General features: G+C 47.5%; 1 protein-coding gene across 1 annotated transcript in view; it reads right to left on the bottom strand.

The window, feature by feature from the left end:
* The window catches only part of NELFA (negative elongation factor complex member A), a 213,899-nt gene extending 188,578 nt beyond the window's left edge, over positions 1–25,321 (bottom strand). Inside the window, exon 1 of the mRNA XM_086964207.1 lies at positions 25,005–25,321. Within this exon, the coding sequence (XP_086820333.1) occupies positions 25,005–25,214 (210 nt within the window). The 5' untranslated portion in view covers positions 25,215–25,321. The remainder of the gene's footprint in view (positions 1–25,004) is intronic.
* Positions 25,322–25,422: the final 101 nt, after the last annotated feature.

Genomic DNA, 25,422 nt, shown 5'->3' with positions numbered 1-25,422 from the left:
TTAAAGTATCTTCGATCTGTAGCCCCATTTAAAGACAAAAGTGCTTTTGCGTGGGACATTGCTTTACTTTAGGGGGATTAATATGCTCTTAATCTAAAAGGTTAGAGAAGATTGTCTCTAAATAAGGGTTTGTATTGACAATTTTCATCTCCTCGCATCCTACAAACCATTTATATTTCCTAATCTTTATACAACTGCAGATCAACATTTTTATTTTTTTAATTTTAATGTTTAAATAATAGCTAAATAGCTAAGGGCATATTTTTTCAAACCTTTGGGGGTGAAGTCCAGGAGCACAATATCTGCTGCATATTATAACAAGAACATGTATTAAAGGCCTAACTTCGGGCAATCTCTTCCATTTCATTCAGTAAAGTTAGGAGATACAAAGAAAATAACGGAGAGAGCAAGCAGTCCTGTTTTAAGGTAATGTTTTTGGGGATATCCCATGATCACCACCAAGTAGAATGTGACACAAAGTAAAAGAATAAAGTGCAGAATTTTTTTTTATGGGAGGCTCTGGAATGTTTAAATCTCAAAGTTTTTACCACAAGGTAGTCTGTTCACGCGGTCATACAGTTAAAGTACTAAGGGATATAAAATTACTGCTGGCAAAGCAAAATACCATCTCTCCTGAGAGAGACCAATAAGGATTATTGTAGTGCATATCTTTTTCAATTATTATTTTTGTCAAATAATTTATTTGTTACGGAACTCCAACGGAGGTCCACAAAAATACACCAATACAATAAAAGAAACATGCTTTATAACAAATACAAAAATCTGCCTTAAGCAATCAGCAAAACATTACACATACCAACTGAACTAAAAATCAGAAATTCTAATAAATAGCCATAAATGTTTTTAAAAATTGAAATATTCTACGGCAGATCATTTCATTAGGAGGGGACAACACAAAAGATCGGGCCTCCTCAGCGGAATAAAAGAGGGTCTCAAAAACCATACGTCTTGCCCTGAAAAGTTCTGGACACACGAATAGCACATGATTGAGATCCTGTATTTGGGAGCGGCACAGTTCACAAATTCTCTCCTCTCTAGGAGTTTTTTCCCAAATGCCCGTTACGTCTCTCAAGGGCAACAGGTTAGATCTTTTATTCCCACTATCTATATCCATGGTTTGTTTAGGCAGATCACGAAAACCCTTGCTTACTACGGTAATCTGTGAAATTTAAATTGTAACAAAATACCAGTCTACAGGCTTTAGCACAGTTTAATAACAATACATTCTTAAAAACCAATTGCCTTTATAACATGCTTTTCCCAATAAATATATCCTAGTGTATCAGTCACTGTTGAATAAAGTGCCTGAGGTCATCATCTATTTTGCAGAAATGGGTGGGTTGGATAAGTCAATTAGAGGATGAGACTGGCGGGGACGCTCTGATGCCACACCCTTCTTCCCCGCGCCCCCTCCCCACACAAATTTGCTATTTCATCTAGATTTTGACTCATTCAGTTATATGACATTCATGCGGAGTACTCTGCACCCAGGCATTTGTGGAGGGCCAGGAAACTCACAGCTGACCTGCTGTAAATGCCTCTAAATGATGCAGACTTTTTTCACATGGCAAAGGCCGGTCCTCGGATATAGGGTTTCTGGCAGGGTTATCGAGAGGACGAGTTCAGAGTTTTAGACAGACCAGTGGTGCTCAACCAGAAAGTGGGACTTCTTCATATCATGGAGGGCCATGGCAGATCCAGTTATGAGCAGACACTGGTCGGAGTGACTACCTTGGTGACCAAGCGGGACATTGCTTGGAAATGTAAGCTGCCTCAACGCTCTACAGGGGCGGAATGGCGATTGGGGTAGACTGGTGTGCCAAAATAGAACAACCGATAAACCAGCTTAACGGAGGGCCACAGAAACAGGTCAAGATTTGGGGCAGGTGAGGGGTTGTAACGTGGTGTAGGGTGATGGGCTATTGTGCAGGGAGATGCAGATACAGTGTGTGATGGTTACTGCAAAGTTGCACTTGCGATGGATTGGACTGTTAGTTACCAAGGATAAAAATGTAATTAGTTTAGCAAAATAAAATGTCCGACCTCCTGGCTTGCTCATAACATCTTATAATAAAGACGTCAAATCTATTAAATCGGGCATGGCTTTTGCTCGATTAAACCTTTACCGTGGGCTTTACACCATACCCAACACCAACCTGTTTAATGCACATTAACTGGTAAACATCATAGTTCTAAAATTACAAGTATGTAGAAATACACAACTTTCGAAACTATATACAACCAGTCTCAAGTTCCTAGCAAAAATCATCACAATGAAACCTCCAGAATGGGTGACCAACACCAAAACCCTTGCCTGTTACAGTCACCTGTGAGATTACCTGTAACAAAGTACCTGTCTAAAACCTGTGACAAAATGGGATTAAAAAAAAATACAAAAAAACTGATATAGGCATACTGGCTTTAACAAATGTTTTTCTCAATTAATAAACTGATTAACTGCCTTTTGCATAACATTTCATAATAAGGAGACCAGGCTTATGGCATTGACAGAATGTTTCTCAGTGTACCAATCAGGACTATAGCTGGTCACCATAACCAACTCAGGCCTGTAGTTTTCAGCATAAGCTTTTCCACAAGGTGCTCAAAGTCATAAAATCAGAAAAGGCTAACAAAATTAGAGCTGATTTAGTAAAATACCAGCTCTTCTAAAATAGCCTAACAAAAATTCTCACAAAGCAAACCTTCTAAATGCCAGTTTGTCACACACAGTAATCAACATCACAAACACTGCCTACTACAGTACTCTGTAGGCTTAAATATACAATCTATACCTAAATGAATTCAGGTGTGTGGAATTTAATAAAATATCTACTTTTCCAAGGGGCAGGTTGCTTCATAAATCTACTTGTCCTGTAACAAAATCTACTTTCCCTTTGGTACCATGTAGTGCGGCGAAATTATGGCAGCAATCTCATAAGAGCTCGGATATAGCCTTTCTGATTAGGCCAGGGCTAATACCATAGTAGTGTTTGAATAACTGCAAATCCCTTATGTTGCCATGTATCCGCAGATCTACATACTGGGGCTGAAGGTAGTGGTAAGCAATAGTTCCAGGGTTAGATTGCCCATTTGAGTCTGTGCGAACCTACTAACTTGCATGTTTTAAGGTTTTTCAACAACACTTCTTTAATTTTTTTCCCAAACTGAGAAATGTTGGAAATTTACTCCTGACAATAGAAGTAAACCTTCTTCCAGAGTTGGTAAAAAAGTGGTTGGAGAGAAGGTGAACAGCAAACACTCAATAGTTCGCATGAGCAACTCTACAAATTAATATTTGCTTATGCTAAAATGCAGTTCACAAATATTTTCTAGGAGTACCATTTCTTGTCCTACTTCTGTAAATTCTTGGGAGTTCACGAAAGCCGAATAGCTGCACTTAATGCAAGCACATATACCACGGGTGCGTTTGAGACTTTTTAATAACTGAGCTCCTACTTTGGTCAGGCGTGGACCATGACCATTTGCATTTATTAAAATTCTGTCTCTCTCTCTCTCTGTATCGGCTGATTTCACTGCGAGTGACAGCATTCTGCTCTTTCACAAGGAGCATATCGGCTCAGAAAGTAGTTTTGTTGAGTGCCAGTAACTACTGTGGCAGTGTATGCTTTTAGAGACTAAAAACAATTTTTGCTTTTGCCAATGTTTGTTATAATGGTGAGGGCCTGGCAGCTCCTACATCAATAAGGTTTTACAAAAACCATGCCAAAACAAGTCAAACATTGAGAAATCTGAGAAATCTGACCACCAATTTCAGACCCATTGGCTTTGCCAATGCTTGTTTATCATAATCTTCTTGAAAATGGTTACACCGATTTTCCACTATGAATATTTTTGGGAAATACTAGCATGCATAAACACATGTTACTAAATGATGATGCAAAGAAATGGTAACTGAAATTTTACAGCAGTTTAGCTAAATGTTTTTTACTGCTTTTATTTTTATATGAACATTTTATTTGGAAAGCAAACAATCATCAATCTATCTTGCTTCTGCAAATATTTGCATCAAATCAGAGAGCATTCTGGGAGCATTATACATAGTCTCATATTGCTAAACTTTGAAAACGTGTGTATACATTTTTATAGTAGAGTAGCGCTCATCCTAATAACAAAGGCCTTTAATTAATGAACCATAAATACAAGTTTGAACAGCATTAACATATGGACAAAAGTATTACATTAACTGCAGACAGTGCCTTTTCCTGATCTATAATGTGGTACTGCAAACTGGCAGGCGAAGGTTTGTGCTGCAGGGGGTTGGGCCTACTTGTCCAAAGGACAAAATACACATGAAAACTTGTTGCCCTTGACCCTAAACAATGTGTCCTGGGTATTGGGCTATGGGAATTCCACATCCATGATGAATATTGCCTTTAACATTTTTTTCACTATAAATAAGTCAGGCTTAGTGCCTTTATGATTATATTTCGTGATAAACAGATCAGGCCTATAGCCATGATCATTTGCTTGCCACAGTAACCAACTCAGTCCTACTGTATTGATAAGCTTTACCACAAGTCAAATAGTGCAACACAAGCAGTCTTTGATGGAAGCACACAAATACGGCTGAATCAAATCCTGTACTCAGGGGAACCAATATGTGCTGGAGCTCAAGTCACTCTTCTCAGTAGTACTTCGAAAAGCGTTTTTTGTTAATCACACAAGGTCCTTTGACAATTGCACTGACAAGCCAGACCTAACAATTCACATAGGTTATCTAGCCCTGGGCATTCTATACTGCCCTGAAACACAGAACTGACCTCTAAAGTCTAAAGTTAATTATGGAAGTATTTGTTAATTTTTTTATACAGAGCTATATATCCAATTGTGTCAAAGTGCTAGCTATGAATAAGAGCAACTACAGGAAAAGCGACATCTAGTCATCACGGATGGGAGTAAAGGCAGGTTTTCAAATGCTTGCGGAAAGCCACATGGGAGGACAGACTTGCATGTGAATGGGTAGTGTTCCCTAGCTTAGCAACAGCTACCCCAAAGGACTACCCCATAACCTGAGATTTTAAAATCTCAGTATCTCCACCTTCCCAAGACAGTCAGACCTCAGCTGTCTGTTGGGGATATACCAGCGGAAGGCCGTTCTTAAGTGCACCAGCCCCTACCCGTCGTATGAACTAGACAGAGGGCTTTAAAAGTCACACACTTCCTGAATGCCAGCTCTTACTGAAAGACGTTTAGGGATGTTCCGGACAAGACAGACAGCTGCATTCTGAATAGTCTGAACTCTAATAAGGGTAGTTTTATTAATACATAAGTACAGAGCATTGCAGTAATCAAGGCGCAATGACTGCTGCAACTCTGACCTCGGCTGGAATGAGAGGAAAAACCTCCGAGTTTTGATAATGTAGAGGCAAAAGCTCACAATCCTCTTTGCTTAAGTATCAATGGAAAGGGAGGTGTCAAAAAAGACCTCTAAATTTGTAGCCTCACTGACTGGAAGAGGTAGGGGGCTGCAAAACTCTGGCCACCTCAGCTCAGACCATGCTGACGTTTGCTCTCCAAAAACAAGGACCTCGGTTTTGTTGGCAATTAGTTTCAGCCAATTCTCTTGCATCCAGTTGTTTATAGCAATCATACAGCATTTGAACCTATCAGCCACCGCCGGATATTGATACAAAGGATCAACATCAAGGCTCGAGTCGGGGTACCACGCGGGTGGACATCGCCCCCCCACTTATTTTACCGAGTGGACGTCGTCCCCCCTGCCAAGCAGCAGGACTTCACTCTTTGGCCTCTCTGGGACGAGATCGGAGCTCACAGCACGCTGCACACGCGCTGGCTTCTCAGATGCAATCGCATCTAAGAGGTGAGCGAGGGGAGGCAATGAACCCGATGGTGCAAGCCACCTTTCGTGATGCCTGTGACAGCGTCCCCCCACTTTTTTTTTTTTTTAGGACTTGTGCCTTGAGCAATAAATAGATTAAACAGCGCCGGGCTGAGAGAAGAGCCCTGTGGCATTCCACAGGGTACGGAAAAGAGCCTGCCCTAAAGTGACCGCAACTCTCAGTGTGAGATCTGTTTGTAAGAAAGGACTCCAACAGAGCCAAAGCGGTTTCTCTCAACCCTGACTCTGGAGGACATGAACAGGAGGGACGCTTTTGGTGGTTTGAATAAAAGCTGTAAAAACAGAGAGGGACCCAGAGACCCAAAGGAGTAGGGTACCAAAAGACAAGTATGTCAACAAAGAAATCCCCTTTGGGTAAATGTAGGAGTAAACCACAGTTTTATACCAAACATACATACATATACACAATCAGGAGCAATAAATGATTAACATGAATCAGACATACAAAAGACCTTGTACATTTTATTCAAATAATAAAAACAAATTAAACAAGCATTAGAAATGCAATAGGTCTCGCAGCATTAGAGTTAGTGCTTTTAGAATTGTTAATGGGTTTTTTTGTAAATCTTTAGCATGAGGTTGAGGGTGAGTGAGGGTGAGTGAGGGTGAGTGAGGGTGAGTGAGGGTGAGTGAGGGTGAGTGAGGGTGAGTGAGGGTGAGTGAGGGTGAGTGAGGGTGAGTGAGGGTGAGTGAGGGTGAGTGAGGGTGAGTGAGGGTGAGTGAGGGTGAGTGAGGGTGAGTGAGGGTGGGTGAGGGTGGGTGAGGGTGAGTGGGGGTGAGTGTGGGTGAGTGTGGGTGAGTGTGGGTGAGTGTGGGTGAGGGTGAGGGATTGAGGGTGAGGGGTTGAGGGTGAGTGAGGGTGAGGGGTTGAGGGTGAGGGGTTGAGGGTGAATGAGGGTGAGGGAGGGTGAGGGGTTGAGGGTGAGGGGTTGAGGGTGAATGAGGGTGAGGGAGGGTGAGGGGTTGAGGGTGAGGGGTTGAGGGTGAATGAGGGTGAGGGAGGGTGAGGGGTTGAGGGTGAGGGGTTGAGGGTGAGTGGGGGTGAGTGAGGGTGAGGGGTTGAGGGTGAGTGAGGGTGAGGGTGAGGGTGAGTGAGGGTGAGTGAGGGTGGGTGAGTGTGGGTGAGTGAGGGTGAGGGGTTGAGGGTGGGTGAGGGGTTGAGGGTGAGTGAGGGTGAGGGTGGGTGAGGGGTTGAGGGTGAGTGAGGGTGAGTGAGGGTGAGGGGTTGAGGGTGAGGGGTTGAGGGTGAGTGAGGGTGAGGGGTTGAGGGTGAGTGAGGGGTTGAGGGTGAGTGAGGATGAGGGGTTGAGGGGGGTTGAGGGTGAGTGAGTGTGAGTGAGTGTGAGTGAGGGTGAGTGAGGGTGAGTGAGGGTGAGTGAGGGTGAGTGAGGGTGAGTGAGGGTGAGTGAGGGTGAGTGAGGGTGAGTGAGGGTGAGTGAGGGTGAGTGAGGGTGAGTGAGGGTGAGTGAGGGTGAGTGAGGGTGAGTGAGGGTGAGTGAGGGTGAGTGAGGGTGAGTGAGGGTGAGTGAGGGTGAGTGAGGGTGAGTGAGGGTGAGTGAGGGTGAGTGAGGGTGAGTGAGGGTGAGTGAGGGTGAGTGAAGGTGAGTGAAGGTGGGTGAAGGTGGGTGAAGGTGGGTGAGGGGTTGAGGGTGATTGAGGGTGAGGCGTTGAGGGTGAGTGAGGGTGAGGGGTTGAGGGTGAGTGAAGGTGAGGGGTTGAGGGTGAGTGAGGGTGAGGGGTTGAGGGTGAGTGAGGGTGAGTGAGGGTGAGGGGTTGAGGGTGAGTGAGGATGAGTGAGAGTGAGGGGTTGAGGGTGAGGGGTTGAGGGTGAGTGAGGGTGAGGGTGAGGGTGAGGGGGTGAGTGAGGGTGAGGGTAGGTGAGGGGTTGAGGGTGAGTGAGGGTGAGGGTGAGTGAGGGTGAGTGAGGGGTTGAGGGTGAGTGAGGGGTTGAGGGTGAGGGTGAGTGTGGGTGAGGGTGAGTGAGGGTGAGGGGTTGAGGGTGAGTGAGGGTGAGTGAGGGTGAGGGGTTGAGGGTGAGGGGTTGAGGGTGAGGGGTTGAGGGGTTGAGGGTGAGGGGTTGAGGGTGACATGGGCGTCCCAAAAGTGGGGACCCCGGTCAATTGCAGCCTCTTATGTGCCGTTGGAGGACGATGAAGGCATCCCACGGGACAGGTTGTTCAACGTCCTCAGCCCAAGAGGGTCAGCAGCTGTTTGCGCTCACACGTGGGAAATGGGGCCTCCTCTTCTGAGAGGCAGCTTTATAGTACTTTAAGGAGTGGAACATGGTAATAAGTCTCCCTCATACAAAACAGAACATGATACCAAGTACCACATATCTGCGAGGAATGCGTGGAAGGACTTACTACATGCCCTTATCAAAACCCTCTAAATTCTGTCTGCATGCATTGCCCCCTCCCCCCCCAATTTCTGTTAGGCCAGGGATAGTTTAAAGCACATAGATAAACATCTCCCACGAAAAGCAGACGTACATGATACACCCAGAAACACCCACTAGATAACAAATACAATTTTAAAACACTATAGCAGGTTCCCCTCCAGTACGGTTATTCAGTGGTTAGGTTCAGAAACGTCATGGCTCTCAGTAAATGCATTTGTTACAAACTGCCACAAAACGCTTAGAAGATCAAACAAGCAGCTCAGCTAGTATTCTAGCACTGAGCACTTATCAGTACCTCATGTCAACCCTTTGACAGCGGGTGACATGCCTGGCCGCCATCTTGAATTGTCGTGTATTCCGATGAGCTGCAATACAAGTACGCCTACTTCTCGGGTCTACATCATAAAAGCATAACGTTCGTACTATCGGCAGGGCTCGGCACTACGTAATACATATGAGGCTAAACCTACTATTTTAACATAATGTATTTACTGTTATACCTAACAATTATTAACTAAGATCTTAAGAGTAATTTCAATGATTTAGTAACGTTTGTAGTACTTTACGCTAATGTGCTCAAGAAGTACCCCATTCTAAAATGGCCGCTAGATTTGCAGTTTTCGGTCATCAAACCCACGATAACCAACATCAAATTGGTTTCTATCTCAGTTAAGGCTCATTGAAGTACAACCTTTGTATTCCTAGTTAATATATGTTTATGCAATCAAGAGCATTTCGAAGCGGCCGTCACAGGTTATCAACTTCAACTTTAGCCTCTCCTCAACCGCGCCTTCCCTCTATCTGCAATCCATTCAGATCGAGTAAGACACAATCCATGTGGCTCGGGGAGTACTATAAAACTGAAAGCGTTTGTGATTGGCTGTGGTAGAGCGAGCGCTCACTGTCCGGCTATCCGATTTGCTGGCATTGTGCGTAATTAAATATGCTTTGCTACTGTGTTTGTGACTGGCTCAATATTCCATGAGCAGCTGTGCCATTAATACAAAACTTTTGAGGAAGGACTGATGAGTAATGGAGCCTGCCGTTAATAATCGCGCTCCTAATTTTGAAGGGATGTCCTCCCCTATAGGGGGTGGCCCGTGTGCCCTGTGCATGACAGTCCCTTCGCGCTATACCTGCCCCCGATGTAACGTGTCTTACTGTGGCTTGAGCTGTTACCGTGGCGTGCGGCATCGTGCTTGTTCCGAGGCTTTCTACCGGGATGAGGTGCTTCGGGGACTACAGGAGGCAGCTAGGAGCGAAGGGCGCAAAGGGGATATAGAAGGTATATTAACAAGGTGGAGATGAGGGTGAGCGAGGAGGGGACGGGGGGCGGGGGACTTTCACATCGAAGGGCGGTGGGGCCAGGGAGACGAGAAAGGAGCAGCGAATGGAAACTAGCGGCAGGCAGGCAGGGGAGGAGAGGAGGAGGGGGGAGGAGAGTAGGGGAGGCACGGCCTAGCGGCCGTGCAATCAAGTAGTGAGGGGGCGGAGCTGGGGAGCGGGTAAACAAAGACTGACATGCACGCGCCCGTGACTTTTAAGGTCAATGAGCATGCGCATAAGCTTAATGCGCATGCGCATTGACCTTAAAAGTCACGGGCACTGCAAGGAATCGCCACGATTCCTTGCAGTGTAGATAAAGAGTGGATAACTCGCAATACTCTCGCCTTGCTCGATGCGCATGCGCATCGACAGGCGAGACCTAAAAACAGTACATTGTCAAAATAAGAATTACTTATAAAATGTGGGACATTGCATAGGGAAAATGATTCCAATTAAAAACGTGGAAAGCGCCACCAGTATTTTGATAATTTTGGATTAAGTTACTCCAGGTTTGAGAATTCCACAATTTTGTAGGAGTTTTTTATCCTTAGTAGCCTAGTGCTCCTCCACTGATAAAGCATCGACGCGTTTCGGTTTATGGCACATATATTTCCAAAGCCAAAAAACCTTCTTCAGGAATTAAAATATAATATCCCACAGAACCACAATGTCTGAAAAAAACAACAAATATATACAATAAGATACACAAACGTTTGGCTGTCTACTTACAATACAACAACATGTAATACAATACTGCTCCTTTGACAAACAAAATATTACAGACCATATACATATCTGTGGCAATACATCACAAACATTTTACATAAATAAATGAATAAACACCTTAAGATATGCCTTTCAAAAATGTGTCCAAGTGCATATAACATCATACCGGTTGTCATAACTCCGTATATGTATAAGTAAATGATACTAGATATAAAATATATGATATAATGTACACCCATCGGACCATTTGATGTGAGCTCCAAAAATGGATTTAATTTGTTTTTATTATTTGAATAAAATGTACAAGGTCTTTTGTATGTCTGATTCATGTTAATCATTTATTGCTCCTGATTGTGTATATGTATGTATGTTTGGTATAAAACTGTGGTTTACTCCTACATTTACCCAAAGGGGATTTCTTTGTTGACAGGTTTGAATAAAAGACAAAGAAAAGACTTTGAGACAATCAACATCTGTGATCCAATTACATGATGAACTATCAGAACACTCAAAGCGTGTGCATAGGATCTTGGGTTACAGTAATGTGTACAATTTGCTGCATCGCAATTTAGAGGTTGCAGGGATTTTCCCCTACGTTTTGCACCGCACAACTATCAATACCAACATATTACACGCAAAAGTAGTCAGGCGCCACCACTTCCTATACAACACACAACATATCACTGAGCATCCATATCATAAATGTTTTTGGTGTGAAGGATCTTTTTCAAAAGAAATTTGAGAAAAAACAAAAACCTAACCAGGGTTTTAAGTGAGCCACGTCTCAGGTTAGGGGTTTCAAAATCGTAAGTAATTAAAAATGTACTTTGAAACTGTTGCCAATCTGGCCCTCATTTCATGTCTGATTTCACGGTCAAAAACACTAATCAATTATTAAACACTGTTTAAAACAAAAGTTTAAGTAATCCAGGTCAGAAATTTAGTTCCTGGTTGTATTTCAAGTTTTACTTAATCTTGCATTCACGAAGTGTTACCTATTTTCAGGAAGTGGTTTGGTATATTTTTTGTGTGTGTACCATATTACTCTTACATAATGCATAGTGAACTGAGTTAAAGATCTTTAACTGGCCACGACTGAAAGGCTGATAAAGGCGGTACATTTTTCTGAGTCATAAACGTGCTGAGAATACATAGTCGTCCAATCCTTGGCCTTGTTGAAGAGCGCACAGAGTTATGGTCATGTAGGTCTGTTGCAATTGTGATTCTGTGCTAATGTGTGTGATGGAGGTACACAGTTGTCAAAATATTGACACAGTGAAAGTAAAAGAAAATGCAGTATTCACAAGTGACTGCGTGTTGTGTGTTCGGGGAGGTGGAGATGAGAGGAAGTGCATTAAGTGAGAGAAAAAAAAAGGGTGCTGACGATGAAAGAATGAGATTCAAGCTTTGCAGATGGGCGAGATGCGGAAGGGGAGAGGGTGAACATGTCTAACAGAGTGACTAAGACACTCTGAATAAAGACCACCAACTACCCCTTCCACCAGCTTCATTAATGTTTAGCTAAGTCTCACAATTTAAACATTTTCAATATTTAAAAAAAAAAAAAAAAAAAACGTTCTAACTCAATTATCTTAAACAGCTAATAACTACTGACAAAGCCAATAGTCTTGTCTGGTTTAAGGTGTACCTCAGTTGTTGTGTAGTATAGCTCCAATCTGGAACAAAATCTCACTGCACTAAGGACGTTACAAGGAGGGGGCAGTCTGGGGAGTGGGCGGGACGTTGAACCTATTGCCATAGCAGCAATGAAGGTGCTCAGAAGGGAGGAGGGGGAGGCAACAGAGCTTTGTGTAGGTCACCGTCCGGGACCCACTGTAAAGCCCATCACCTAAAATAAATAAATGGACGAGGCTGCCTGCCACTAATGTCCCGGGGAGATTGTAAACCCCAGGAACATCAGATGTGCTCAGCCTCAAGACAAAGAGTTGGAAACACTCATACATGCTAACAGACCCGATTCAGGTAGGAGACTCCATATTTTTAGGTCTCGACCATTATATCCCGCAGGGATAAATAGACGAGAGTATAGTAGGCAAACCAAGCTCTGAAACCATTGAAGATTGCGTCCAGTTCATGTGGTGCACTCGTGCGGAACGCGCGTCCACATCAAACCCATCAGCCTCCCTCCGACAGGCATCTGAAGCTTCCCCAGCGTGCGCTCGGCCTCAGGCATTCACCCCAGCGCGCGCTCTGCCTCACTTCTACTCCCCCCAAATTACATCCCTGCTGTTTCACTTACACGGCCGCGAGGCCGTGCTCTGCCGAGAGCTTCACTTCAAAGGGATCCGCTCCCCTGCTTCACAGTTCAAAGGAATGTGCACCCCGCCCCCGCAATGCCAAGAGCATTTCCCGGCCGCGTCTAATTAAAAAAATTTCTTTTGGCGATGTTCTTGTTTAGAGCGAGTGCTCTCTCCTAGAGGTTGGAAGTCTGCTTGGCTTGCTATACTGAACCGTAAACGCCATCTCTGGGATGGGAAAAGCTATTGTTTGCGGTAGGAAACCTTTTTTGTGCTCGCTTCGCCTACAGTATTTTTCATGTGCTCAATCCTAAAACTGGACGGGGCGCTGTCCCGAATATAACACAAATTAAATACTTGTTTTAATTGTTTCTTTCTGCTACCACTCGTCGCTGCTTGTATTTACTCTCCGTGCCTTTACTCAGCATTGGGCTTCTTTTGGTCAGACTCGCGCAGGTTTGGGTGTATTTCCAAGGCTAATCCTGCTTGTTTTGGATGTCGGTGCATTTAAGTCGCTCTCCTGCGGTGAACTACATTTCCCATACTCATTCCTCCCTCAAAAACTCAGCGGTAAACCTATTTTGGTTGCAGTCATATACACAGTAAGGATGGTTTATCCTATTATTTACAGTTTTTTCATGTGCTCAATCTTAAAACGGGACGGGGAGCTTTGGAATTTTTCTTTAATGCTGTCCCGAATACAAATATAACACAAATGAAATGCTTGGTGTGATGTATATTATTTATACCAGTATTCGCTAATCTCGTCAAACACCAATTTACTTAAGTCGCAGCCGTTTTGCATAACCTGATCACAGTCACACAATCATTTACCACATTTAGGCATTTCCCTGAGCGAACAACGGAAAGTCAAGACTGACGTTTATTATTTTAAATGTTTGTTGAACGCACCAGTGATCCTGAATTACCCGAGTACCGGCTAGAATAAAACCATGCAGTGAATGCGTTGCTAATGTAATACAGGTAGTCTTCTAAATGAGGGCTAAGTGACTATAAAATGCAGATCCTGTTTCTAGTGCGAAAATAATTAGCCACAGCAGGTAAATGTCTATTTTCCTCCAAAAGTGATCCTCGCCCCCGCAATGCCGAGAGCACTTCCCGGCCTCTTTTCATTTCCCCGCTTTTCCTAGCATCGTTTTGACCGCAGCTCTTTTTACTCAATCCTCGGGCAGAGACTCTTTGCGCCAGATCTTGGTCGGTTTGTTCTTCGTTGTTTTTGGCCAGGCTCGGCTCCGCCTGTCCCACATCTCTCTGGACCACATGCATCCCCCCCTTTGAACTTTAAGCACTCGCTTCTTTCTTTGCTGTTTTCGGCCGCCACCCCAGCATCACTCAGCGCCACCCCAGCATCACTCAGCGCCACCCCAGCATCACTCAGCGCCACCCCAACATCACTCCGCGCCACCCCAACATCACTCCGCGCCACCCCAACATCACTCAGGGGCACCACAGCATCACTCAGGGGCACCACAACATCACTATGCGCTAACACAGCAACACTCGTCGCCATCACAGCATCAATCTGTGCAACCATTCAACAACAACTGGTTCAAATATGTTCTCTCAATGTTTCAAGCTTTATTACAAATGTCACAAAAATATGTTAATATTTCACTTCTGTTCTTGGATTTTCGTCACAATAAAATACACTGAACATAATCTTCACAAAAGTTATTTACAAAAGTTTAACCTATTGCCATTATAAATTACAATCACTTTTATTTAAGTATTAATTATTTAAAAAAATTAAAAGCCATTGTTATTTGTAATATCAATACACCCAAGTCACGTAAATACAAAACATGTTGCATTACAAATGCTATAGGTGTCACATTTGCGAAAGTTATAACTATTGGCATTGTAAATGGCAAAGCTATTAATTTAGCTATTTTCAAAACCAACACATACATACAAAAATTGTCATTTTGCTTGTTTAACAATACAAACAGCATTATTTTAGCTAGCTCCCGCCTGAAATTGCCTCTGCTTCAATAGAGGTCAAAGGGAAAAACATTCACCCGATATTTTTTCAAAATACCCCACTTTCCTGTTTTGAAATGCTGGCTGGCATGCATGCACTCTCCACGGGAGTTTACAACTCACATGGTCTGCCATCGGGAGATATCCGCTCCTCACTGGGTGACTGTGTGAAAGGAGCCAATATTGTTTGCCACACTGTAGAGCCATGCGAGTTGCCAAGTCTGATATCCGTAAACAGAAAAAAACTCAGAGGAACCAAAATACTGGTCCGGTGGCACACTATGGGAATCATAGAAATGAATACCTACAAACTCACATGGTGCCACTGTGACACAATATCAGCTCCAATCGCACGGTCAACCGTTTACGAGTTGATATCACACAGTGGCAGTGAAAACGAACTGAAAGCCAAAGCTTTATGGATGAGCCTTTGTCCTGCAATGTCCATTAGAAGGTGTGAAAACATTCAAGGTACCAACCTCAGCAAGCTTTTTTTGTTGGGGGTGCGGGGAGGGGAATTGGGGCTGGGTGGTGTTCAAAAGTACCTCTTAGATACTCTGGGCATGAGGCCCCGCCCCTTACATTTTTTGTTTAAATTGTCAGGTATAGAAATGTCAAATGTGTTTAAGCCACACCTTTAACTATATAGACCACGCCCCTACATACTGCCCTGTATCCAGTGCTTTAAAGGGAAGAACAGAAGAGTAGGTACTCACTATCTAGAGGACCTTTTTGCTCCTAAGTGCCAATACTCTCCCGTTAAATGTATTGCAGCAGTGCAGAGAGGTGCAGGTACTCAGTACTTGTCCATTTAAATAGGGTGACCAGATTCTCAAAACAAAAAACAGGGACAGGTCAGACAGAGAAGTAGGACTACGGTTTGCAGTAACCATCGACATAAAGGTAGGACTATTTGACAGCTGTCATAGACATAGAAAAGGGACTACGACAGCTCCCTCCACAGACCGAGATGAAGCATTACAGATAACAAATCCGAAGTCTTTTATTGGCACCCCTCTCCTTTATGCAGCAGCATTAGTACTTTTTATTACAGTTACACTTTTAACCCCTTCCCCGCGGATGACAAAGCCAGCTCGTCATGGGCGTTACCTGCGCGGATGACGAGCTGGCTTTGTCACGTTACGCGGGATTTTTAAAAATGCCGCGCACAGCGGTAAAAGCCGCCGCGGCGAAGCGGTTAAGGACTATAGCATATATTTGCCAAAAAAAGAGAGCATGGGCGGGCATGCGCAACCAGAACAATGAAAAACAGGGACATTTCTGTGTTTAACCAGGACACTGTTAGAAAACAGGGGCATTTGAGTCACATGGAGAAAAGTGTTGGGACACTTCTCCAAAAATGGGGACCGTCCTGGGAAAACGGGGACGTCTGGTCACCCTACCATTTAAAGCACTTATTCTGAAAAGAATTTGCAAATGTAGACAATTCATAACTGCAGAATGACTTTTGGCGTGTGCATGAAGTCTGAAATGGAGTCCGGTTGCTCCCTTGCTCCTCTCCCAGCACAGCTGCTGTCTTGCTGGTGATCTTCACACCGCTAATTTTGCCACGGTATCGCCTGCATTGTGCTGGTCACTGGTGTCGCCTGCATGTAACCAATTTGCGCTGTGTTTAAGATATTGTCATTGCTCAGAGCGCTTGTGTGTTTGTATCGCCGCCCGCCCTGCACTGCATGTAACTTTATTTGGCCACCTGGCAGCATTGTATATTTCAGTATTAAGTTTAGCTGTCCCAGGCGACCTACTGCCCCTGCCTCGCCTCCCCTCACCTCCATCTTGTGTGCTGTTGTTGTTTTCCCTGCCCCTCCTCCACGCTACCGCCTCCCAGCTGCTGACCCTCCCACCCACGTTCACTGAGCCTACCTCGTCCTTCCAGCCCCTGTGACCGCCCGGACTCGCTCCTGACCGGTTGCTCCCTTGCTCCTCTCCCAGCACAGCTGCTGTCTTGCTGGTGATCTTCACACCGCTAATTTTGCCACGGTATCGCCTGCATTGTGCTGGTCACTGGTGTCGCCTGCATGTAACCAATTTGCGCTGTGTTTAAGATATTGTCATTGCTCAGAGCGCTTGTGTGTTTGTAGCGCCGCCCGCCCTGCACTGCATGTAACTTTATTTGGCCACCTGGCAGCATTGTATATTTCAGTATTAAGTTTAGCTGTCCCAGGCGACCTACTGCCCCTGCCTCGCCTCCCCTCACCTCCATCTTGTGTGCTGTTGTTGTTTTCCCTGCCCCTCCTCCACGCTACCGCCTCCCAGCTGCTGACCCTCCCACCCACGTTCACTGAGCCTACCTCGTCCTTCCAGCCCCTGTGACCGCCCGGACTCGCTCCTGACCGGTTGCTCCCTTGCTCCTCTCCCAGCACAGCTGCTGTCTTGCTGGTGATCTTCACACCGCTAATTTTGCCACGGTATCGCCTGCATTGTGCTGGTCACTGGTGTCGCCTGCATGTAACCAATTTGCGCTGTGTTTAAGATATTGTCATTGCTCAGAGCGCTTGTGTGTTTGTAGCGCCGCCCGCCCTGCACTGCATGTAACTTTATTTGGCCACCTGGCAGCATTGTATATTTCAGTATTAAGTTTAGCTGTCCCAGGCGACCTACTGCCCCTGCCTCGCCTCCCCTCACCTCCATCTTGTGTGCTGTTGTTGTTTTCCCTGCCCCTCCTCCACGCTACCGCCTCCCAGCTGCTGACCCTCCCACCCACGTTCACTGAGCCTACCTCGTCCTTCCAGCCCCTGTGACCGCCCGGACTCGCTCCTGACCGGTTGCTCCCTTGCTCCTCTCCCAGCACAGCTGCTGTCTTGCTGGTGATCTTCACACCGCTAATTTTGCCACGGTATCGCCTGCATTGTGCTGGTCACTGGTGTCGCCTGCATGTAACCAATTTGCGCTGTGTTTAAGATATTGTCATTGCTCAGAGCGCTTGTGTGTTTGTAGCGCCGCCCGCCCTGCACTGCATGTAACTTTATTTGGCCACCTGGCAGCATTGTATATTTCAGTATTAAGTTTAGCTGTCCCAGGCGACCTACTGCCCCTGCCTCGCCTCCCCTCACCTCCATCTTGTGTGCTGTTGTTGTTTTCCCTGCCCCTCCTCCACGCTACCGCCTCCCAGCTGCTGACCCTCCCACCCACGTTCACTGAGCCTACCTCGTCCTTCCAGCCCCTGTGACCGCCCGGACTCGCTCCTGACCGGTTGCTCCCTTGCTCCTCTCCCAGCACAGCTGCTGTCTTGCTGGTGATCTTCACACCGCTAATTTTGCCACGGTATCGCCTGCATTGTGCTGGTCACTGGTGTCGCCTGCATGTAACCAATTTGCGCTGTGTTTAAGATATTGTCATTGCTCAGAGCGCTTGTGTGTTTGTAGCGCCGCCCGCCCTGCACTGCATGTAACTTTATTTGGCCACCTGGCAGCATTGTATATTTCAGTATTAAGTTTAGCTGTCCCAGGCGACCTACTGCCCCTGCCTCGCCTCCCCTCACCTCCATCTTGTGTGCTGTTGTTGTTTTCCCTGCCCCTCCTCCACGCTACCGCCTCCCAGCTGCTGACCCTCCCACCCACGTTCACTGAGCCTACCTCGTCCTTCCAGCCCCTGTGACCGCCCGGACTCGCTCCTGACCGGTTGCTCCCTTGCTCCTCTCCCAGCACAGCTGCTGTCTTGCTGGTGATCTTCACACCGCTAATTTTGCCACGGTATCGCCTGCATTGTGCTGGTCACTGGTGTCGCCTGCATGTAACCAATTTGCGCTGTGTTTAAGATATTGTCATTGCTCAGAGCGCTTGTGTGTTTGTAGCGCCGCCCGCCCTGCACTGCATGTAACTTTATTTGGCCACCTGGCAGCATTGTATATTTCAGTATTAAGTTTAGCTGTCCCAGGCGACCTACTGCCCCTGCCTCGCCTCCCCTCACCTCCATCTTGTGTGCTGTTGTTGTTTTCCCTGCCCCTCCTCCACGCTACCGCCTCCCAGCTGCTGACCCTCCCACCCACGTTCACTGAGCCTACCTCGTCCTTCCAGCCCCTGTGACCGCCCGGACTCGCTCCTGACCGGTTGCTCCCTTGCTCCTCTCCCAGCACAGCTGCTGTCTTGCTGGTGATCTTCACACCGCTAATTTTGCCACGGTATCGCCTGCATTGTGCTGGTCACTGGTGTCGCCTGCATGTAACCAATTTGCGCTGTGTTTAAGATATTGTCATTGCTCAGAGCGCTTGTGTGTTTGTAGCGCCGCCCGCCCTGCACTGCATGTAACTTTATTTGGCCACCTGGCAGCATTGTATATTTCAGTATTAAGTTTAGCTGTCCCAGGCGACCTACTGCCCCTGCCTCGCCTCCCCTCACCTCCATCTTGTGTGCTGTTGTTGTTTTCCCTGCCCCTCCTCCACGCTACCGCCTCCCAGCTGCTGACCCTCCCACCCACGTTCACTGAGCCTACCTCGTCCTTCCAGCCCCTGTGACCGCCCGGACTCGCTCCTGACCGGTTGCTCCCTTGCTCCTCTCCCAGCACAGCTGCTGTCTTGCTGGTGATCTTCACACCGCTAATTTTGCCACGGTATCGCCTGCATTGTGCTGGTCACTGGTGTCGCCTGCATGTAACCAATTTGCGCTGTGTTTAAGATATTGTCATTGCTCAGAGCGCTTGTGTGTTTGTAGCGCCGCCCGCCCTGCACTGCATGTAACTTTATTTGGCCACCTGGCAGCATTGTATATTTCAGTATTAAGTTTAGCTGTCCCAGGCGACCTACTGCCCCTGCCTCGCCTCCCCTCACCTCCATCTTGTGTGCTGTTGTTGTTTTCCCTGCCCCTCCTCCACGCTACCGCCTCCCAGCTGCTGACCCTCCCACCCACGTTCACTGAGCCTACCTCGTCCTTCCAGCCCCTGTGACCGCCCGGACTCGCTCCTGACCGGTTGCTCCCTTGCTCCTCTCCCAGCACAGCTGCTGTCTTGCTGGTGATCTTCACACCGCTAATTTTGCCACGGTATCGCCTGCATTGTGCTGGTCACTGGTGTCGCCTGCATGTAACCAATTTGCGCTGTGTTTAAGATATTGTCATTGCTCAGAGCGCTTGTGTGTTTGTAGCGCCGCCCGCCCTGCACTGCATGTAACTTTATTTGGCCACCTGGCAGCATTGTATATTTCAGTATTAAGTTTAGCTGTCCCAGGCGACCTACTGCCCCTGCCTCGCCTCCCCTCACCTCCATCTTGTGTGCTGTTGTTGTTTTCCCTGCCCCTCCTCCACGCTACCGCCTCCCAGCTGCTGACCCTCCCACCCACGTTCACTGAGCCTACCTCGTCCTTCCAGCCCCTGTGACCGCCCGGACTCGCTCCTGACCGGTTGCTCCCTTGCTCCTCTCCCAGCACAGCTGCTGTCTTGCTGGTGATCTTCACACCGCTAATTTTGCCACGGTATCGCCTGCATTGTGCTGGTCACTGGTGTCGCCTGCATGTAACCAATTTGCGCTGTGTTTAAGATATTGTCATTGCTCAGAGCGCTTGTGTGTTTGTAGCGCCGCCCGCCCTGCACTGCATGTAACTTTATTTGGCCACCTGGCAGCATTGTATATTTCAGTATTAAGTTTAGCTGTCCCAGGCGACCTACTGCCCCTGCCTCGCCTCCCCTCACCTCCATCTTGTGTGCTGTTGTTGTTTTCCCTGCCCCTCCTCCACGCTACCGCCTCCCAGCTGCTGACCCTCCCACCCACGTTCACTGAGCCTACCTCGTCCTTCCAGCCCCTGTGACCGCCCGGACTCGCTCCTGACCGGTTGCTCCCTTGCTCCTCTCCCAGCACAGCTGCTGTCTTGCTGGTGATCTTCACACCGCTAATTTTGCCACGGTATCGCCTGCATTGTGCTGGTCACTGGTGTCGCCTGCATGTAACCAATTTGCGCTGTGTTTAAGATATTGTCATTGCTCAGAGCGCTTGTGTGTTTGTAGCGCCGCCCGCCCTGCACTGCATGTAACTTTATTTGGCCACCTGGCAGCATTGTATATTTCAGTATTAAGTTTAGCTGTCCCAGGCGACCTACTGCCCCTGCCTCGCCTCCCCTCACCTCCATCTTGTGTGCTGTTGTTGTTTTCCCTGCCCCTCCTCCACGCTACCGCCTCCCAGCTGCTGACCCTCCCACGCTCCGCCCCCTCCACCATCCATTTATGGCCAATGCCCCCACGCGCAGCGTCCACGCGCTTCGGACACGCCGAAGGTGCGCCAAAGGTAAGCCCGTCTACGCCCGTCCGCGCCTGGACCGCGCCCAGCGCCAGACCCCCTGCCACTCGCGCTGCCCAGCCCCCCCGCATTACCTACGATGCCGCCACCCTCCTAGCCCTTAACCCCGGTCGCGCCCCCAACTGCGTCCAAGCCGCTCCTGGACGCACCCATGGACCTTTCTCTTGCTACTCCTGCAAATTCTGCGGCACCGTCAACAGCTCCGCCACAACCACATCACAAACCCCCGACCCCAACCACCTTCAATGCATCCTTCTCAACACCCGCTCGGTCCACAGACACGCCATTGACCTATGGAATCTACTAGACACCATCTCTCCGGACATCGCCTTCCTAACGGAAACATGGATGAACGCTTCCTCCGCACCAGACATCACCATTGCCATCCCTGAAGACTATAAGATCACTCGCAAAGACCGTACCAGCCACACAGGAGGAGGGATCGCTATCGTCCATAAGAAATCCATCCGCATCTCAACCAGCTCTGACGCCAACCTCGCAAACTCCGAACACCTTCACTTCCAGATCCACATCGACCCCAAGACCACACTCAGAGGCACCCTCCTCTACAGACCACCAGGGCCCCGAGCTAAATTCAGTGAAGACATCACGGACTTCATCACTCCACACGCGCTCCCCTCCAAAGACTACATCCTTCTGGGAGACCTCAACTTTCACCTTGAAAAGATCAACGACCGCAACACCACCACCCTCCTGGACAACCTCGCCAACCTCGGACTTAAACAACTAGTCACTTCACCCACCCACATCGCAGGTCACACACTCGACCCCATCTTCACATCCAGCAACCATGTCTCCTTCAGTCACACCACAGACCTCCTCTGGACCGACCACAGCTGCGTCCACTTCACCTACAACAAACCAAAACCCAACATCCACCTCCAACCTACCCTGCAAAGAAACTGGAACAAAATCACCACGGACCAAATCTCCGCATCGCTCCTTCGAAACTCCCCAGCCCTCTCTTCTAACACCAACGAAGCCGCCGCCAACCTCACCCTATGGTTATCCAACACCGCTGACACCTTAGCACCACTGAAAAAACGTCAAAGCAAACCTGGCAGCAAGAAGGCCTCATGGTTCAACGATGATCTCAAGAAGTCCAAGAAACTCTGCCGCTCCCTTGAAAAGGCCTGGAAAAAAGATCCAACCACCAGCACCAAGGACGCCTTCAAATGCGCCACCCGCACTCACCACCAATTGATCCGAAAAGCCAAGAAAACAGCATTCAAGGATCGACTTGACAACAACGCCCATAACAGCAAGGAACTTTTCAACATAGTCAAGGAATTCTCCAATCCCTCGGCCAACTCCAACGACATCACCCCCTCTCAAATCCTCTGCGACTCCCTAGCCTCATTTTTCCACAACAAGATTGCAGACATCCACAACAGCTTTGACAACCAACCCGGAAACCAACCCACCCCGCCATCTGCTGATCATCTCCCCCCCGTGAACACCCTCAACGACTGGAACCCAATCTCCACTGAGGACACCATCCGCCTGATGAATTCCATCCACTCTGGATCCCCCACAGACCCATGTCCTCACCACATCTTCAACAAAGCAGACTCCGTCATAGCTCCGCACCTCCGAGACGTCATCAACTGCTCCTTCAACTCCGCTACCTTCCCAGAAGACTGGAAACACGCTGAACTCACCGCCCTTCTGAAAAAACCAACAGCAGACCCCACCGAACTCAAAAATTACCGCCCCATCTCGCTTCTCCCATTCCCGGCCAAAGTCATCGAGAAAGCCGTCAACAACCAGCTCGCCGCCTTCCTCGAAGCCAACAAATCCCTCGACTCCTCTCAATCTGGCTTCCGAGCAAAACACAGCACTGAGACCGCCCTCATCGCAGCAACAGACGACATTCGAACCCTACTGGACAATGGAGACACAGTCGCCCTCATTCTCCTTGACCTCTCTGCAGCTTTCGACACAGTCTGCCACAGCACCCTTTTACAACGCCTCAATAACATCGGAATACAAGGAAAAGCACTTGAATGGATCACCTCGTTCCTCACTGGAAGAACCCAGAGAGTCCGCCTTCCTCCATTCAAGTCCGAGGCCTCTGAAGTCATCTGCGGCGTACCACAAGGATCCTCGCTCAGTCCCACCCTCTTCAACGTATACATGAGCCCCCTCGCGGCCATCGCACGCCAACACAACCTCTACATCATCTCTTACGCGGACGACACTCAACTGATCCTTTCCCTCACCAATGACCCCAGCACCGCCAAAACCAACCTACACGAAGGAATGAAAGAAGTTGCCGAATGGATGAAACAAAGCCGTCTGAAACTGAACTCGGACAAAACAGAAGTCCTCATCCTAGGTACATCCCCCTCTGCATGGGACGACTCCTGGTGGCCAGAAGCCCTCGGAAAAGCACCCATCCCGACAGACCATGCACGGAACCTAGGTGTCATCCTGGACTCTTCACTCTCAATGAACAGACAAGTCAACGCCGTATCCTCTTCCTGCTTCAACATTCTTCGCATGCTCAGAAAAACATTTCGCTGGATCCCCTCCGAAACAAGGAAAACAGTCACCCACGCTCTGGTCACGAGCCGACTGGACTACGGAAACACCCTCTACGCAGGCACCACCGCAAAACTCCAGAAGAAACTCCAACGAATCCAAAACGCCTCAGCCAGGCTCATATTAGACATCCCACGCAACGAACACATCTCTGGCCACCTTAAAGACCTCCACTGGCTACCCGTTGACAAGAGAATCACTTTCCGTCTGCTTACCCACGCACACAAATCACTCTACGACATCGGGCCAGATTGCCTCAACTCACGACTGTCCTTCTACACCCCCCCCCGCCAACTACGTTCGTCCAGCCAAGCCCTCGCCACTGTACCTCGCATCAACAAGACCACCATGGGTGGCAGATCCTTTTCATACCTGGCTGCTAAAACATGGAACTCACTACCCGCTCACCTCCGCCTTACCCAGAACCACCTAGCATTCAGAAAGCAACTTAAAACATGGATATTTGACAAGTAATCCTCCTCCCCTTCCTAAGCGCCTTGAAACCCTATGGGTATGTAGTGCGCTATACAAATCACTTGACTTGACTTGACTTGACCAAAAAGCAGTAAACTAACCAGGACACTGTTTGAAAACAGGGCATTGAGTCACTTGGAGAAAAGTGTTGGGACACTTCTCCAAAAATGGGGACCGTCCTGGGAAAACGGGGACGTCTGGTCACCCTACCATTAAAGCACTTAATCTGACAAGTATTTGCAAATGTAGACAATTCATAACTGCAGTATGACTTTTGTCGTGTGCATGAAGTCTGAAATGATTTCACCAAAAAGCAGTAAACGTTTGATTAAAAAAAGAAAAAAAACTACCACGCTATGATACTTATCCAGAAAAGTAACTAAGAATCGGTAACTGATCAGCAGGTCGGTTCCGCGAGCGATGGAAAAAAGATTACGAAGTGCAGTCGTTAATAAAATAATGCACTATCAGATGTATTCAAACGGTTTAAAGGACTGCATTGATACATAAAAGGGGCCAATGTTTTGACTGAGGTGTGGGAGGTGCACATACAACTGCTGAAAAATGCACCTTGCTCAACAGCCAATTTAAGCAACCTCAAATCAGAGGCGACAGGTCGGACTACAGATCTGTGTTTTTATGGCGAGCAAAGGTTAATAAAGGGGTGCATCTTAGTGAGCAACAACACATTCACTGACCAAATAGTATTTAGTAAACTGAAGTTTCAATGCAACGAAGTATACGGTGAGAACACACCCACAACTCTCAACTGGGGACCAATCATCCTTCCAAATAAACACATTCTTTTCTGTTTCAACTTGTTATATTAGGATAAGTTAGTGGAAACTATTTCCCAGCAATGTCGCTACAAATATATTTTCAGTTTGAAAAATACAGTAAAACAGATTGTACAAGACGTCCGCTGCACAAGGAAGCAAGGACGTGCGAATCAGTGCTTTCCTGATTTAAACACCTATAACACACGCTAGTGACTTCCAGCAAGATACTCGGCCCCCCTCCGATCAAAGACAGAAGCACAGAGTGCCTTCCATTATTTTGCTCGGGCACTGACAGCCAGTCCTCACATAATTTTCCCGCCCGTGCTCCTCACCTCGTCCACAGTGCGACGGGGGAGATGCAGCATGCCTAGGAGCAGCTTCAGTTTGACAGCCGAGGACAGTCCGTGGAAGCAGAGACGGATGTTGTCGATGACGGTGGCGGTAAGGAGGGAGGCGATACTCGGCGGCGCCCATAGCTCGTCCACGGATCCCAATTTGTTGTGTAGCCACAACCCGGTGTCGCTCTCCCTCATCGACGCCATCTTGGAAAAAGGCAGCCATTCTCGGCGGGCATTTTATGACGCTACCTAAAACAACAACACGGCGGCTAGGATGTGAGCCAGGACCCCTGGGTAGTGCGATTCTCCGTATGCCAACATGGCGGCGCCCTGTAGGAGAGCGTTCTTTTCCGTACAATCGACGCCATATACACCGTAAACGTTTTCATTACATCACCTGCGCATCTGCACG

Source organism: Lissotriton vulgaris, chromosome 3_2, assembly GCF_964263255.1.
Source record: "Lissotriton vulgaris chromosome 3_2, aLisVul1.2, whole genome shotgun sequence".
Lineage (NCBI taxonomy): Eukaryota > Metazoa > Chordata > Amphibia > Caudata > Salamandridae > Lissotriton > Lissotriton vulgaris.
Note: the sequence above shows the minus strand (reverse complement) of the source record. Positions and strands in the feature narration are given on the sequence as shown.